The 15306-nt window shown below is 44.9% G+C and overlaps 2 protein-coding genes across 2 annotated transcripts; one reads left to right on the top strand and one right to left on the bottom strand.

The window, feature by feature from the left end:
* Positions 1-746: 746 nt before the first annotated feature.
* On the bottom strand, positions 747-3439 carry LOC100843154. The gene is made up of 3 exons (XM_003567745.3): positions 3242-3439; positions 1687-2339; positions 747-1179 (listed from the first exon to the last, which is right to left on the bottom strand). Exons 2-3 carry the CDS (start codon positions 2223-2225, stop codon positions 1110-1112), a joined length of 609 nt encoding a protein of 202 aa, XP_003567793.1. The 5' UTR covers positions 2226-2339; positions 3242-3439; the 3' UTR covers positions 747-1109.
* A 4833-nt stretch (positions 3440-8272) lies between these two features.
* Positions 8273-10210, top strand: LOC100842848. The gene is made up of 3 exons (XM_003567744.4): positions 8273-8552; positions 9039-9119; positions 9543-10210. The coding sequence occupies exons 1-3, from the start codon at positions 8391-8393 to the stop codon at positions 9885-9887; spliced, it is 588 nt and encodes a 195-aa protein (XP_003567792.1). The 5' UTR covers positions 8273-8390; the 3' UTR covers positions 9888-10210.
* Positions 10211-15306: the final 5096 nt, after the last annotated feature.

Raw genomic sequence — 15306 nt, 5'->3', positions numbered from 1 at the left:
ATCATGAGAGCCCCCAAGAACAGGCTCCCCTGTTCATCTTCACGATTGCAGCTGCCATTCCAAGATCTCTCTTCTTATTATTATTAAATTCTCTAAATATTTTTTGGAACAGTCTAACTTGTTTTTTGAAGTAACTAGGAACGGGTTTATATAGAGGCATATGGATGTTAGGAGTATATTGCGGTTAATTATGGGCATAGATTGATACGGTAGTGATCTCGTGGTTAATGCGTTTTGGTAACTCAGCCAAAAATGTTAGCAGCTTTCCATGCCGAGTAAATTAAGACCCGTTTAAAAAGCCTGCTGCCGTTCAGCAAAAGTGTATATTAATACCCATATTTATATCCGTTTCAAATAGCATTAGGATCTTCTCTGTCTGAGATATCCGGGGGCCTGATTAAGCCCAAAGGAAAGCAGCCCAAAAACAAATGCAAAGTGCCTCTTAAAATTTTGAGATTTGATTAATATCGTAGTGAATATAAGCATTCCTTAAAGTGCTAAAAAAATGGAAGTATAATGAGCAGATTTACACTTTTCTCTGTAAAAGAGAGCATATTTCACTCTTATCACGCTCTTAGCAGCTGCAAGAAGTGATGTAAATTTGTTTACAGATGGAAGAAGCGTTAGGTAAAACAAGACAGGACTCTCTGATATCCATTAAGTCCAGTCAAAAACTATTACTAGTAATACTCATCTGGAGCAGCAACCGCTATACCTTGCATCCTTTTTTTATGTTGATAGGAACATCTTTCATCCAATGTTTTATATATATGATGATCAACAACAAAACAGAAGGGCAGTAACAATTAACAAAGTAACGCCCGCTGGCAAGTGGGAGAGGGTAAAAAATGGGCAGTTACATATGGTACAAACACAAATACACACAGCTACAGGGTAACCAACAGCAATGAAAGGAAAAAAAGATTAAAAGCATGGGAATGAATTAACAGTGCAAGTGGTGTCAACCATGACAAAATTGTGACCCTAACTACCAGTTTGATCAGCAACAGCAGGACATGCATCTCGTGTTTGTGTCTGTCGGACCGAACGGAGAGCTTCAAGGTCCCATGAAGCACCCGTCTAGGTTTGAGGCCGATGTGCAGAGGGAGCTACTGGATCACGCACTCGCATTTCCTGAAGCCATCATTGTCAGCCTCGTCATCCGACAGACCTTCGTCGCTGTTGAAAAATAATAACTTCAGCAATCAGACAGATAACAGTATTATGCCTATAAGAAAAATTACTGAACTGTGCAAGCTGTATGCATCCAATGTCTGTAGTCTCAACTATCAATATCAGAACTAGGAGCAAATTCAATATATGAACAAACGACAGATAATCACAATGAGGATGGCAGCACATTCACACTGATTCCCAACAAATCTAAATTCTCCCACCTTCATAACGAAACTGCACAAGTAATATATCAGTGTTTGTAGTGCCAAAGCCTGAAACTTTCAATGTCAGAACTAGGATGTCGGAACAATAGAACAATCACCTGGATCACAATAAATCCAAACACGCACAGCAGTTTCATGAGAAATAAAAGGTTCATCTTTGTTCGAGTTAAAACTGGTGTGTTCTGGTGACTACAATAACAGCGAAAATGGTATTTACCAGCAATCTGTTATTTGCCTACAATGAGGTGCAAAGAAAATTGTAGTTTGTATGGACTAGAAACACTACCTTGTTTCGAATTCTCTGATCTCGAAAAGTTCCTTCCCACATGTGTCCGTCCACTGAACTTTTCTCCTTTCCATACCAGCTTTCAAGGTTTGCACCTCTTCCAGCGACTCACGCGGCTCCTCGCCATCACTTACTATAGAACCACGGTCAGAAGAGTCCCTTCTCGAGTTACTCTTAAGACAACCTTTTCTGCCGCTTCCATTGATGGACCCATTACTTGTTCCTTTCCTGTTTGTCGAACTGGATAATTGCTTGGCCGTGTTACTTGAGCTCAATTTTGGAGGAGATGCACCCTCAAGCCTAGCGGGCGTGCATCCAAAGCAGGTAAACGAAGCACATTTACCAGGAACCTCTTCTTTCCCTGAAGGCAGCTGCCCCACATGCCCAGCTTCCCGATCGACTAGCCGGTAGTGATTCCAGGGCGATGCTTTCACAGGCTGCTCTTCAGTTTTCCGTCCGAGCAGCAAAAGCGCAAGGCCATGGCTATACCCCGATGCAGATGACGAGAAAAAACCTCCTCCCTCCACAGCCAGTAGCATCTCAGCTGCTCATCCAGCCACCATGAACCGAAATCTTATAGCCAACTCAATCAAGAACACTAGACTGCCAAAACAGTGTGTAGCAAGAGTATTTGTTCAGCTTCTACTTTGACGCTGCAAGAAGAATAAGATGTTGGAACTAGTCAAGCCATCAACTCATTTGAGAGTAACATATCGTATTTATAACACAATACTAGCATAAGGTTAACCACTGCAGTATATCATATATATACATTAGTTCTTAGTGGACTCCTAGTAGGTGAGGTGAGCAGGGAACCATGCTACTTAGGTAATCCTCTGAGTTTCAGTGAACGATTCCATCAAATGTGCAATCAAGTAAACGATCCTTTTGTTTAGATCTCTCCCTGATACAGTGCTATTTTTATCCAAGCAAACAGAGAAGTGCAATAATTGTTTGCTTGCTACTAGTAGCTAGCTAACCTGGAGGGCTGCAGTTTATATTATGTTCCCCCACCAACCATGATTGCAGCTACAGTTCGTTGTCTACATGAACCACTCATGTAAAAAAACATGATAAATTCACAACAGACCCAAGAAATGAACGCCTCGAATGAACATGCTATCTCGATCTGCTCGCACCACGGTCGTACTAGAACGGCTGCATCTGAACACTTCCCCACCATGCAACATCCACAAAGGAAGTCCTTGATAGTCTCTGCTCAATCAAACCCACCCGAATTCATCTCCACATTTCCAACGCCATGCCGTAACCAAGATCCCACCGAGCGGAGAAACGAGCAGCCACGAACGCGGGCACAGATCTAGGGAGGAACACATCAGCCAGCAGCAACCCCGGGCGGCACTTGGGGCGGTCAACCTAGCAAAGACCAGACCAAGACCACCCACGCAAACCAGATCAACCGTGCCGGCGCGGCCGTACTTACACGGCATGGATCCCGGCAGGACACGGCTGGCCTCAGAACCCCAAAGGAGATCGACTCAGCAGAAATTTTAACCGGAGAGAAAGCGGGATCGATCAAGATCGCCGTACGCACCTGGGACTGGGAGAGGATGGAGCAAGCCCAACCAGAAGCGCGCCCCTGGTCCAGGCACCGCACGTGGCAGAGAGCGGTCCGCGGCAAGGAAGGGAGCCCGGGGGATCGGCGGCGGCGGCGAGCTCGGTCGAGAAGGAAATGGCGGAGAGGAAGAAGGGGGAAAGAGAAGCTGCTGGACTGGAGTAATAATAAAGCGAGGAAAGTAAAAAAAGCGGGAAATAAAAATAAGAGAAAGGAGCTGGAGGGAATGACCGTGGACCGGGCTTCTAGTGGATGACAGGCGGGGCCCGCGTTTGTCGTGTGGGTCAGCGGGCCTGCGGATCTCGAGGCGGGCTGCGCTTTGACTCGTCGTGGGCCGTCCGATGGGCGCGCGATCCCCGGCTGGTCTTTGATCCCTCCGGGCTAGTAAACGTGGTGGGTCCAACGACAGTTTTAAAATTGACTGTGTGTATTATTAGGAAAAATCCAATTCCACTCAAAAAAAGAAGAAGGAAAAATCCAATTTGCAGTAGACCATATGGAGACCGAGATGACGTTTTAGTGACAGCGAATACGCAATTTCAACGACTTTTATCGCCCATCTACTCGTTCACTCCCTAATTTTCAAAGACCTTATTACTTGCTTGTGTTTAACTGTATTTTTATTCGAATTTGCGGAGCGAAACATGTTCGCTTGGTCAATGACTTAGGGTCCGGTTGTTTGCTGCTCCAACAGATTCTAGGCCTTATAAGCTGGAGCCCAAACAAACACTCATTTTTGGGCCGGATTCTTGTAGCTGTTCCCGTGGAGCGCTCCATCGAAACGCATTGCCGACCGGAAGCTGCAAAATAGGTGGTTCTCGCAGCTGCTACCGGCTCCAAAACGTAACTTTTACCGAAATACCCTCCCACCAAATAACATACAACATCAAAATTGCCCTTGTACCGCTTCGAGCTCCTTTTCATCTCCCGACCCGTCTGCTGCATCTCTGCTCCGAAGCCATTCGCTAGGGTTCCTCCCTTGCTGGGCTGCTCCCCACGCCGCCGCGGCCGCCGCCCCATGCCTCCCCACGGCGCCGCAGCCGCCCCTTACCTCTCCACTGCACGACCGCTTCCTTCCCTATTCCTCCGCCGCACGCCGCCCCTCTCCTTCCTCTGCCGCCTGATCTCCCCAATCCACGGCCACCGTCCGACGCTGCCCGGGGGAGACGAAGAGGCACGGCCCCCAGAGTCCTCCCTGATGACCTGCTTCTCCAGGTGGCCCCGATGCCCCTCCTCCGAGCCGGCCTCCTCTCCTGTTGCGCCGCTGCTGCAACCTGCGGCGCGGCCCTCTGCTCCGAGCTGCGTCGCCACCTGATCTGCTCGTCGAATGCCAAGATGAGCAGCGCTGTCGGAGTTCTCGCCGTCCCTACGCATCCGGCCTCTCGCTAATCACCGGTGCCCAGCCGTTTGGATGTTGCTTCTTGCAAGTTGCAGCATTTTCCCTCAGACACGTACAGAACTGTATTGGTGATTTGTTTTTTCTGTACATACGGTGCCTTCCACCTTATTGAGCAAGTAATTTGTTGCCTATATATATTTTTCTAATGTACGAGTATCTCGATTGCAAGACTCGAATGTGACTATATGAGTACACTAGGATTTTATTATCATGTACTCCCTCCGATTCATATTAATTGTCTCAAATTTGCTCAAATATGAATGTATTTATGCCTAAAGAGCGTCTCGATACATGTAATATTTCGACAACTAATATGGATCGAAGGGAGAACTACGTATTTAATCTACAGAACTATAGGGTCATTTCAGCACATTTCAATTGCAGCTGCAGCCGAACCAACCGCCCAAACAAACAGGCATCAGACAGCTCCAATATTCCAGCTGTAGCTGTCAGGCACAGCTGATTCTGGAATCTGCAGCTGTGGAGCTCCAGCCCAAACAAACACAACCTTATACTAGGTCACTAGGATGACTATAATGAAACGTAGCATTTAAAAAAAAATTCCGCAATACTTTTAATCCCTGAAACCATTGTTCTTTCATTTCATTTCCATTCGCACATTCAAAATTCCCGGCCATGAGTAGAGAGCAAGTGTGGTAACACCCGCTTCGTTCCTAGTGCCGATCGATTTATCCACAAAACCCAGAGTATTTGCTTTCGTCCCTACGGAAAATGAGTCACTGTATTTTAAAACTTTGGTAAATCTAAAAACTATGGTATTCTCATAAGGCGGCGTATCTGATAAAAACCTTCATTCGGTGCAAACCATGCAAACTTAATAAAAATCATGTTTAAAAGTTTCAAAAAAATTCTACCAAAATACCATATGTTGGGAGTGATGTTCTAAAAACCTGCAAAATTTCAAGTTCAAAATTTCAATGCGTAGAAAAATACTGGGCTATCAGCATAAATTTCATCTACCTACTATTTCCTCCTCAACAAATCCATGGTTAGATTACGTTTTCAGTCCTTAGGTAAGTCCCGGCCAATTCAACTTCGTCCTAACCGCGCGCGTGTTAGATATCGCACGTTTTGCTCTATACTCCCTTTGTTCTTATATATAACAAGTGTCTTCAAATTTGACTTAGTTTGTAGAGAAATCTACCAAAATCTACAATACCAAAATAAGTTTATTATGAACATGTATATAATGATCAATTACAATAAAAACATATAGAGTTGTAGAAGTTGATATTTTTTTAAATTTGATCAAAATTGGAGATGTTTGAGTTAGAACAAAGTTAGGACTTTTTTATATTTGGGAACAGATAATGTCAAATCTGTCCAATATCTCAAAATTAAAAGCAACTAGCAGAGTGCCCATGCGTTGCAACGAAAATAGAAAATATGTTATGAAAATTTTATCACGCAATTCACGCGTATTTCTACATCAAGCTTCTCGACAAACATGGGCACCAAACATTCCCAACGTATAAAACAATTTTCACTACACAAATAAAAATGATTTCATATATAATACATGTTCGCATTAATACTATCCGTATAGATGATCAAATGGACCACTGGACCACATAACAAATAAAACGGCCTCCTTTGACACAAAAGATGTCAATATTTAACATAAGAATCAACTCTAGTTCGTTTAGAGAATTAATGAATATATGTGCACTGAAAATTACCCATCATCAGTTCATCATTATCCTGGTCACCTTGCTCATGAACTCCTGGACAGGAGAAACATTTTCTAGTCAAATCAAGAACTCAATTCATGAAGAGTGTGGTTAACACTTGATTGCAAAGATTGAAGGAAAGTTTTAGATTCATGGTTAGCGTGAATTGCAGTGGCTGTAAAATGATAGTGCTACTTCTTTACTATCTATTTCAAATAAAGAAAAAACAGGAAAAATTTAATTCTGTAAGCAAGTAGAAAGGTCTACATAAATGACACAAGAAGCAGGAGCAGAAGCTTTACTCAAAATTCAGGAATGAGTCCTTCAAATTCAGAGAGTAGAAGCTGCAACTTGTACACTAATACCATCATCTTGTCTGCATTGTGCCAATTTTGCTTTCATTAGCCACCAAGATATGATGCACCCATATATCAAACATATTGTTCTGCTGATGTTTGAAAACACTACACATCAACCAGAAATAAGTACATGCTAAAATGGCTCCACATCACTGCAATAAAAAGAAGAAACCTCCGACTACACCAACTATTTAAAAACTGCTGAAACTTCACCTCTGTGACACCCTGGGCAACACTTACGGTTGCCACACGTTTAATGCCAGGAAGTTCTCCTGCAGAGATTTTAGAGAACAATGATTTAGGAAATAAGAAATGCCCAAACGCATGAGAATACTAAAAAATAAAGTACAGGATTACTCTAAAATCTAAATCTTCTGTTTCCATGGCTGAGAAAGTCTAATGAGGTGCTTCAGAAGGTCTGTATTTTATATCTTTAACAAAGAGATGAATGCATGCAAGAATTTGTGAAGAGGACTGAATGGCGTCCTACTTTGTCGGATATGATGCAGACGAACTACATAATTCTTGGTGCAAGAAACAAGATTTCTGTTCCGTTTATTGATGTTCTACCCAATAGGTCAGAAGTCGTTTGACTGATCACACCGACAAACAAACCAAAATATTGACAGTTGAAAAATGAGTTACAATTGCTTTGAGCACTATTTAATTGTTTACTTGAGACGGAGAAATAAACTGAAACAAGAAGAACAGCTAGGGAGATTACCTAGTTTTGTGAGCAGGGTTGGTATTGGAAGGGGAGTCACGGGAATAGCAGTTACTTCTCGAAATCATCCAAGACGAAGGTGTCAAGCACGATCTCGCTGAAGCTGGACACCACATCGAGCTCGGTCACCACCTCTGCAACCACCAGCCCAGCGCCAAAACAAGATTCAAGCACAACACCCACATGACAAAAAAAAGGAGGACATGATGGGAACATATAAAGAGGGCAGTACGGTCCACTGGGGAAGAAGGCGCGTTGCCGGAGGCAGCCAGCGCAACCAGGACTGGCCTCTGGAGGTTGGAAGCCACGGGCCTGGCCGAGCTTGCTGGCGAGCTCCACCTGCCGACCTGGTGCAGAGCAGCGATCAAGAGCGGGTGAGGGTGAAACCTTGGAATGGGCCAAATCGGGCAAATGGTAGCGAGGGAATGTACCTGGCGGGAGGCGGGGAGGGAGGGAGGACGAGGCAGGCACCGAAACGGAGAGCGATGCGATGAGTTGGCGCGGAGGCGATGGGACGGCGGCTGGAGCGAGGAGCCGAGGAGGCAGGGCAGCAGAGGGGCGACGGCGGGGGTTTAGGGTTGTTCCGGTGGGCCTAGCCTGATACGGGGATTCTAACGATCCGAAGTTTTCGCATGGAGGCGGACGACGATTCTTTTGCGTGCGTCGGGTGGGTGGGCGGACGACGGACTAACGAAACTGTGAATTGTGAATTAAGGTATGGTAAAGAAAAGATAGTAGTACTACCACTTATAAAAATTAAAAAGAATAATATCCCTCCAATTAAAGAAAAGGATACTGATATCTCCCAAAAAATATTTTGTACGAATACAAAATACATACAGATACGGTCTCATAAAATAAATAAAAAAGATCAAGCTGTGGGCCAAGGAAAACCAGAGAGAGAGGGGTCTTCTTCTCGATCCTAGCCTAGGGTTCGTGCTCGGCGGCGGCGGCGATGGCGCGGAAGAGGAAGACGGAGGCTCCGCCGCGGCTGGACGAGGCGGACCGCACGCTATACTCCACCTTCTGCGGCGCCGCCAACTCGCTCTCCCAGCTCTACTCCCAGGCCATGGCGCAGCAGAAGCAGTCCTTCCACGCCGGCGAGCTCCACGCCCTCGTCCGTATACTACTCAAAACCCTACCTTCTCTTTCGATTCTGTTACCGATCGTTCGATTCCATGGCGGTTGTTGTAAAAAAAAGAATTTAACTACTGTAATATTTAGCATCAACAGAGGACACTTGACACATGATGTCTGTCTAGGGATTTCAGAGTTGTAGATTCAGACTGTGAATTACTCATCCTAATAGTAGTCTATAAAGAAACACACACAAATTTCAAAATTGGCCTGCAAGAGAGCAGGGCTGCAGGACTCCAGGAACCTGAATCGTGGCTTAATTGCCATTTCATCTATTTGTCCCGGCGAGTGGGGGTATGTAGCTGCACGTATGTAGGGAATTCTGTAGTCTGAAGAATCCACGCCTGTTGATTTCAGAATTCAGATGTCTGGGGTTCGCTAGGCGGTTCGGTCCTGTCAGCTTAGTAGTAAACTTGCTTGAACGGTTGAAACTTGTACTTACCAGATCCTCTTGTTGCCGATGCAGGAGAAGCTCTCCCAGTGGATCACGAGGAAGCAGGAGGAAGAATCGAGGTTGACGGTAACTGAAATACTGGCTCATATACAGGTACGGGCACAATGAACAAAAGTTGTCAAATGCAATGATTTTTATTTATCAACTGAACTGGCCGGTGATATCCCTATCGATCACAACCCATCGTGTTTAGTTTATGCCCCTTGATGTTCATGTGACAGTGCAAATTTAAATTGTGATGAGTGAAACAGTTTCTCTAATATACCTATCTCACTGGAGACAATCTCCGGTTCAGATATAACTTGAATTAGATGCAGGGGTGTTTGTTTTTTCTGGAACCAGTCTGTATTGAGTTTGTCATTCATAAGTGTCATGAACTTGACAAAATATAACACATCCAAGTTGGCTAGTATCTTTTCGATTGCTAAATGGCGTAAGCTGTATCTTTGTTTACTTGTACACATGTTGGTAAACTAGTGATGAAACCTCATGTGTCTGGCCAACACCATTTTGCAGCATGAGATGGACTATGGAGGCAGCAGTGACGCACAAACGGCCCCAAGATTACATCAGTACCCTCAGAGCGCAGGGCAGTTTGCCAACTCAAGCGGCCAACTTTCCGTTGGTTCACATGGACAGGGATCTGGGCTGGCTCCTCGGGCCAGCAACAGCGATCAGTCGAAGAATCCCACCTTGTTCTCAAACGCCCTGTCCAGCCCAGTCCGCCGGAGCCTCCAGAGCTACCACCCAACTCAAGGAGCGGCTGGAATGGGAAACCGGAGTGTCGAGGCCAACTCCACCAGCTCGAACGACACCACGATGGACATGGTCTCAGATAGCGTGGCGAACGAGTACTGCTGAAGTGGTCCATATGGTGTCACAACACACATGATGCATGACAGGAGCCCTGGCAGTGTCTGTCTTTACTCTTGTGAGGATGAGGATGATGATGTGTTTCAATCTCTGTCTGCCCCCTCTAAACCTCACCATCACCATACTCGTGTGTCGTGTCATAAATTAAGTTTCGACCGGCGAGTGGTTCTCTCTCGCCGTGCGTGGCATTGTATTTTTGTTCAAAACCTGCTGTGCAGTGTTGGAGAAATATATATGCAATGATCACAATGTTATATCTTTCTTAAAGGTGTAACCAAGGAAATCTTAAACAAAATAAGTGGATGTCTCTATTCATTGTGTTAGTGGAAAATACATAGCAGATCTTTTTTTTTTCTTTCTCTTGAGAAAAACTATGAAGAAGATGAGCCTGAAAACTGGGAATGTATGACGTTGCGGGCCTTGGTAAAGTTCTCTGCAGGGTTTGATTTGGTTAATCATAAGTGGGCCGCAGCCGGCCTAGTCCAGTCCGATTCTGGGCTTCCAGGAGAGTCGTAGGAACAAAGTCAGGATATGGGCCTGCAGTTACAAGCCCAGGGTCAGAGTGTAAAAACGGGCCCGCCTGCACTAAATTCAAACCAGAAAAGGGAGATTTTGGTTTTTGGTTGAACCTAACGAGAAAAGAAAGATACTCTCTCTCTTTTTTTAGATGAAAAAAAAAGGATCAAAACTTGCCCCTGCTCCATTTCTCATCAGGAAAAAACGAAGCACAGAGTATAGGTAAAAACAATACTATACTGAATAACACCGTGGCGTGAATGTCACAACATCATTGTAAAACAAACCGAAGAGGAGTTAACAAGCATTGCAACAAAAGAGCTAATTAAGCTAAGACAGCTAGTCTCAACGCACGTACACGCTGAAGCATGCATGCAGCAGAAACTGCTCAAAGATCGATGAAACAAAATGAAAAAGAAAAGAAGAGAAGTTAAAGCCAGAGAGAAATAGCACGAGGGAATAGAAATTTAGATGGCCAGTTTGCACAAATCAAACACACGAGAAATGAAACAGGCACTAGTTGATGTAGAACAATGAGAGAACTCTGGAGAGGGACAGTTTAATTAATTTACGACCTGTCAAGTATGACGCGTTGGTCTTACTGTATTTGTTTGTCAATTTGTTTTGTACATGTGTGAAAACGGTAGCTCGATGGATTAGTAAAAGAGGCTAAATTAAAGCCTGTGATCGTCGATAGATGGATAAGTAGCGTGGCGCGCAGCTAACTAGCATTAATATATGCGGCCTAGCTTAGCTAGCTTGGCAGAGTGAGAAGTGAAGTGAAGCGTATAGCTAGGTGGCCGGTGCAGCATATATGCATATAGATAGGCAAGGAAAGGAGAGCTGATCGACTGGGAGTGATGTTGTAGTGAGACTAGCTCGTGTTGAGTTGTCAGGTCGTTCTTGTTAGCATAGCCTCTCAGCAGCATGCAATGCAGAGAGCAGTGAGAGCAAGTAATCATTCCGTTCCCCATTTCTCGAAACAAATGAATCATGCATGCGTCGTCACATCTATATATCTCTGGCCGGCCGGATCACATCTCTGGTACCGGCTGCCCTGCAAAGGCGCATGCGGCTATCTAGAGAGCTAGAGAGAAGCCTGCAGGCAAACATAGGTAGTACGTACTACGTACGCTAGCCAGCGAAGCTGAGCACGCGCGATCCTGCCTGAAATGCAGCTCAACGATAGTATAAGTATATCCTCAACTCTACTGCTAGTACTAGCACAACGTGTGTTTCTGGATTTTAAAGAGAACTGCACAAAACACTCAAAGGTTTGTTGTGGAAAAGACTTACTGTTGGTGTTTTTCGCGAAACATTTACTATTCGGCTAATCTGTTATAAATAAGTCATAACTCGAGTTTCTGCACGCTAACGACGTTTCTGACCGGTGGAGCCCACCGGTCAGTGCCAACATGGCGCCCTGGCCTTGCCAGCGTGGATCGGGTCTGGTTCTGTGCTTCACCGCAGGCTCCATGCCGCGAGCCATCACCAGCCACCGCACGCCACGCTTCGGTTGTCGTCCCTTGCCGCTGAAAGCGCTGTCGTGCGCGGAGGCCCCCGCTGCCCTTTGAGCCCGTGCCGCCGTGCTAGCTTCACGGGCACCAGCGCCACCTCTGCCGCGGTATCTGGCACGAACAAGGCGTCGTCGCCGCTGGTCGCGTCATGCCACACGCCGTTGCCATCGCCATTGTGCCGCACGCGCGCATACCGGCCGCGTCCCGGCCATGTCGCAGTGGGCGCGACGCTGCCACGCCGACGGATGGGCCTCACCGGTCTGAATCGTCGTTAGCGCGCTGAAATTCGAGTTAGGCCTTATTTGCAACGGATTAGCCAAATAGTAGATATTTTGAAGAAAAAAAAACGAATACGGAGTGTTTGTGCAACAGCCGATCAACCAATATGTTAGAGTGTTCTGTGCAATTTTCCTCTGGATTTTAGATCGGTGCATTGAGAGAGGCACGATCGAGTTAATGTTGGCTCCATCTGTCTGGACATCCTACTGTCCTCGTCAGATCGTTGCAAGCTACTCCCTCCGTCCTAAATTTTGAGGCGTACTATTCAAACCGCCATGTCCTGATTTAGCAGTCGTGTAACAGCATGCAGCTCTTGGTTGTCCAAAATAACCCCACTGTTCGTCCCACAGGCCACAACCAGTGCATAGGATAAGTGATGAAACTTCCCTTCCCGAGGAGTTTTCTTCCCACCCCGCATGCATGCTGCTAAACTCATTGGGCAACTAAAAAAGTATCCAGCGGAAAAGAGGCTGCAGACAGGACGCATGCAAGACTATTTTGATCCAAAACTTGATTGCTTAGGCTCCTTTGTACCAGCGCAAAATCTAAAACGCCCAAAAAAAGGACGGAGGGAGTAGTCGATCGATCCGGCAGGATGCAAATGCAAAACCCAGATCGATCTTGATCTAGAAAAGCTAGCCTAGATAGAGCAGATAGGAGCACGCCCCTGCCGCAGCTGCTACAGTGGATTGGAGTGAATACTAGCACTTCGTACAGTGGAGTGGAGTGAAGTGGAGTAGTACTGGCCGACGTTACGACAAGCTTATCGATGATTTGTCTGTATAGGCCGGCTAGCTGGAGGGAGAAGAGTGAGCCGCGACATGTGTGCATGCGCTGCTTTCCTTCCCGAGGCAAACCTAATGATTACATCCTTTTGCATTTGCATGGATTAATGCTTTGCACTTGCGTATCGAGATGGTTGCTCAGATTAGATTCAATGCGCGCGACAAGACCTCCTTGCTTGCTTCCGGCCCGATCGACTTTACTTTGCGCACTCACCCAACTACTCCAGTAAAAACCACGGCCGATCGATGCTACTGTGATCTACGACGAGGAATTAACCGATCGGCCGAGTTTGATCTAAAAGAAATTTTAAAGTCTTAAAGAATAGTACTCTGATTCACTGCCTGCGTGCAAGCTAAAAAAACAATATTTGGAAATTGTCTATCAACTCAAAATCGCATACGTTTGATCGGCTTTGACTCCAAGCGGAGTAGTTTTTTCTCAAAAATTTCCAGATGTCACAATGCATAATGCATAGCTAAGAGAATCAAATGTATACAATTTCGAATTCATGTAACATTTCCGAGAAGCCATCGAGGCATCCAACGTGCAAAATTCAAGAGGAAAGACACTCTCCATGTGGAGTCAAAACCATTCAACTTTGGGAGATGACTGAAAGTATCATAATTTGCCGTTTGAGAGACCAAATATAACTATAATTCGGTGTCATTTTAGAGATAAAATTAATTATTTTATATTTTTCTCTTTCATTAAATCCGTCGTACACTATGTTCGTTAAGTCAAACTTTAACAGATTTGTTTGCCGACAAAATTCAGCAACCCGTCAGCCTCTTCCCTGGTCTGGCCGCCGCCGGTCAACCTTCTCAAAATAAAATATGACATAATACTTGTATCGTTAGATTCGTTATCAAAAGTAATTCATAATATTTGTAGTTTCATGTCATACAAACACACCTTATCATAACAATTGTGGTCAAATATTTGTCTTAATGAAAACTAATATGACATATTTCAAGAAACGTATAGTACGAGTATATCCGTGACCTACACGTGAATAACGGGACGATCGTATATCCATACGCATAAACGTATGACACGTATATATAACCGTACCTAACCATCGAGGGTCGGGTAACAATCCACGGACACACCTGCTACGCTAGTGTTAGTGTTAGTTAAGTCAACCTTTAACAGATTTGTGGGTGCGTGGCGACAAAATTCAGCAGCAACGATATCCGCTCATGTGTATGCATGCATGCACACAGACACACGGTCGAGGCCGTACGTGCGTGCATATGCATGTGTCCGGCCGACCAACCGTACGTGATCGAGACGTCATGCACGTACGTACGCGACTCTAAATTTTATACCCTACCTCTGCTAGCAGTAAGTAATGTCATTGTCGATGCCCGGCCCGGCCACGGCGAATCAGGGCGCACGCTCGCTTGCACGTACACGTACGGGCTTATATTAGCGCTTTCAGGTAATATATCAAGCAAACAAACGGACAACTCTTTGTATCGTACGATAATTTCTCCGTGTGAAAAATCCTCGAGTATATACCTAGCCGGCCGTCCGGATATTCTAACTACAAACAAACTAATCCGTGTAGTCATTAAGATGGCGATGTGTCTGTTGATCATCATGCATGTGATTCAGCTATCTCGTGCCGATTATTTTATTTTAAACCACACTATGATCGCTGATCGATCGAGACTCGAAGAAAGTTAGCTAGCTAGCTAGCTAGCTAGTTTAAGGTTGGTAGGTCGACTAATTAATCACAACACGCAAAAGCTAATTTGCCTTGCTTGCTTAATTCCTTCCGGGATCGTCTTTCTCTTGCTTTACACGTATCTGAGTACCACTCCAGTACACATGAGTTCAGTTCCCAGCTAAAACAATAATGCGTTAAAATCCCCATATATATCGTGTCAACGTGTGTGTATATAGCACACGAACGTACGTACGGTCTGTGTGAACAACGCGTCCGGGCCGATGGCACATGTTATAGCGCACTTTCTGTTTCTGTTCTTCTATATTTGAATATTTCGGTAGTCAACGTGTGAAGAAAAAGAGTGATGCATGCCGTATCTCAGAAAGAATACTGGTATTTCGTACTTTCATGGATAGGATATATAATCATTTGGCTCCATTTAAGCCCACTTTTTTGTTTTTGTAAACTATTTAAGCCCACTTGCGATTGACTGTATCTTAGACCCATATGGAGTAAATTTTAAATGTTTAGAAACAACCTTATCTTAGTGTTATATCTAAACAAGCTATGTTTTGTTTTTTGTTGAGAAATAATTTTGAAGGTTTTTTTTCCTTTTGTTTTGGCGATAAGAGTCGTA

The sequence above is a fragment of the Brachypodium distachyon genome, chromosome 2 (assembly GCF_000005505.3).
Source record: "Brachypodium distachyon strain Bd21 chromosome 2, Brachypodium_distachyon_v3.0, whole genome shotgun sequence".
NCBI classification, from domain to species: domain Eukaryota; kingdom Viridiplantae; phylum Streptophyta; class Magnoliopsida; order Poales; family Poaceae; genus Brachypodium; species Brachypodium distachyon.
Note: the sequence above shows the minus strand (reverse complement) of the source record. Positions and strands in the feature narration are given on the sequence as shown.

Coding starts and splice junctions, on each gene's coding strand:
- LOC100843154 (XM_003567745.3), bottom strand. CDS start 2,225: ATGCTACTGGCTGTGGAGGGAGGAGGTTTTTTCTCGTCATCTGCATCG. Junction 1,180..1,686: donor ATCAGAGAATTCGAAACAAG/GTAGTGTTTCTA, acceptor ATTTTTCAACAG/CGACGAAGGTCTGTCGGATG.
- LOC100842848 (XM_003567744.4), top strand. CDS start 8,391: ATGGCGCGGAAGAGGAAGACGGAGGCTCCGCCGCGGCTGGACGAGGCG. Junction 8,553..9,038: donor CCGGCGAGCTCCACGCCCTC/GTCCGTATACTA, acceptor TTGCCGATGCAG/GAGAAGCTCTCCCAGTGGAT. Junction 9,120..9,542: donor AAATACTGGCTCATATACAG/GTACGGGCACAA, acceptor ACCATTTTGCAG/CATGAGATGGACTATGGAGG.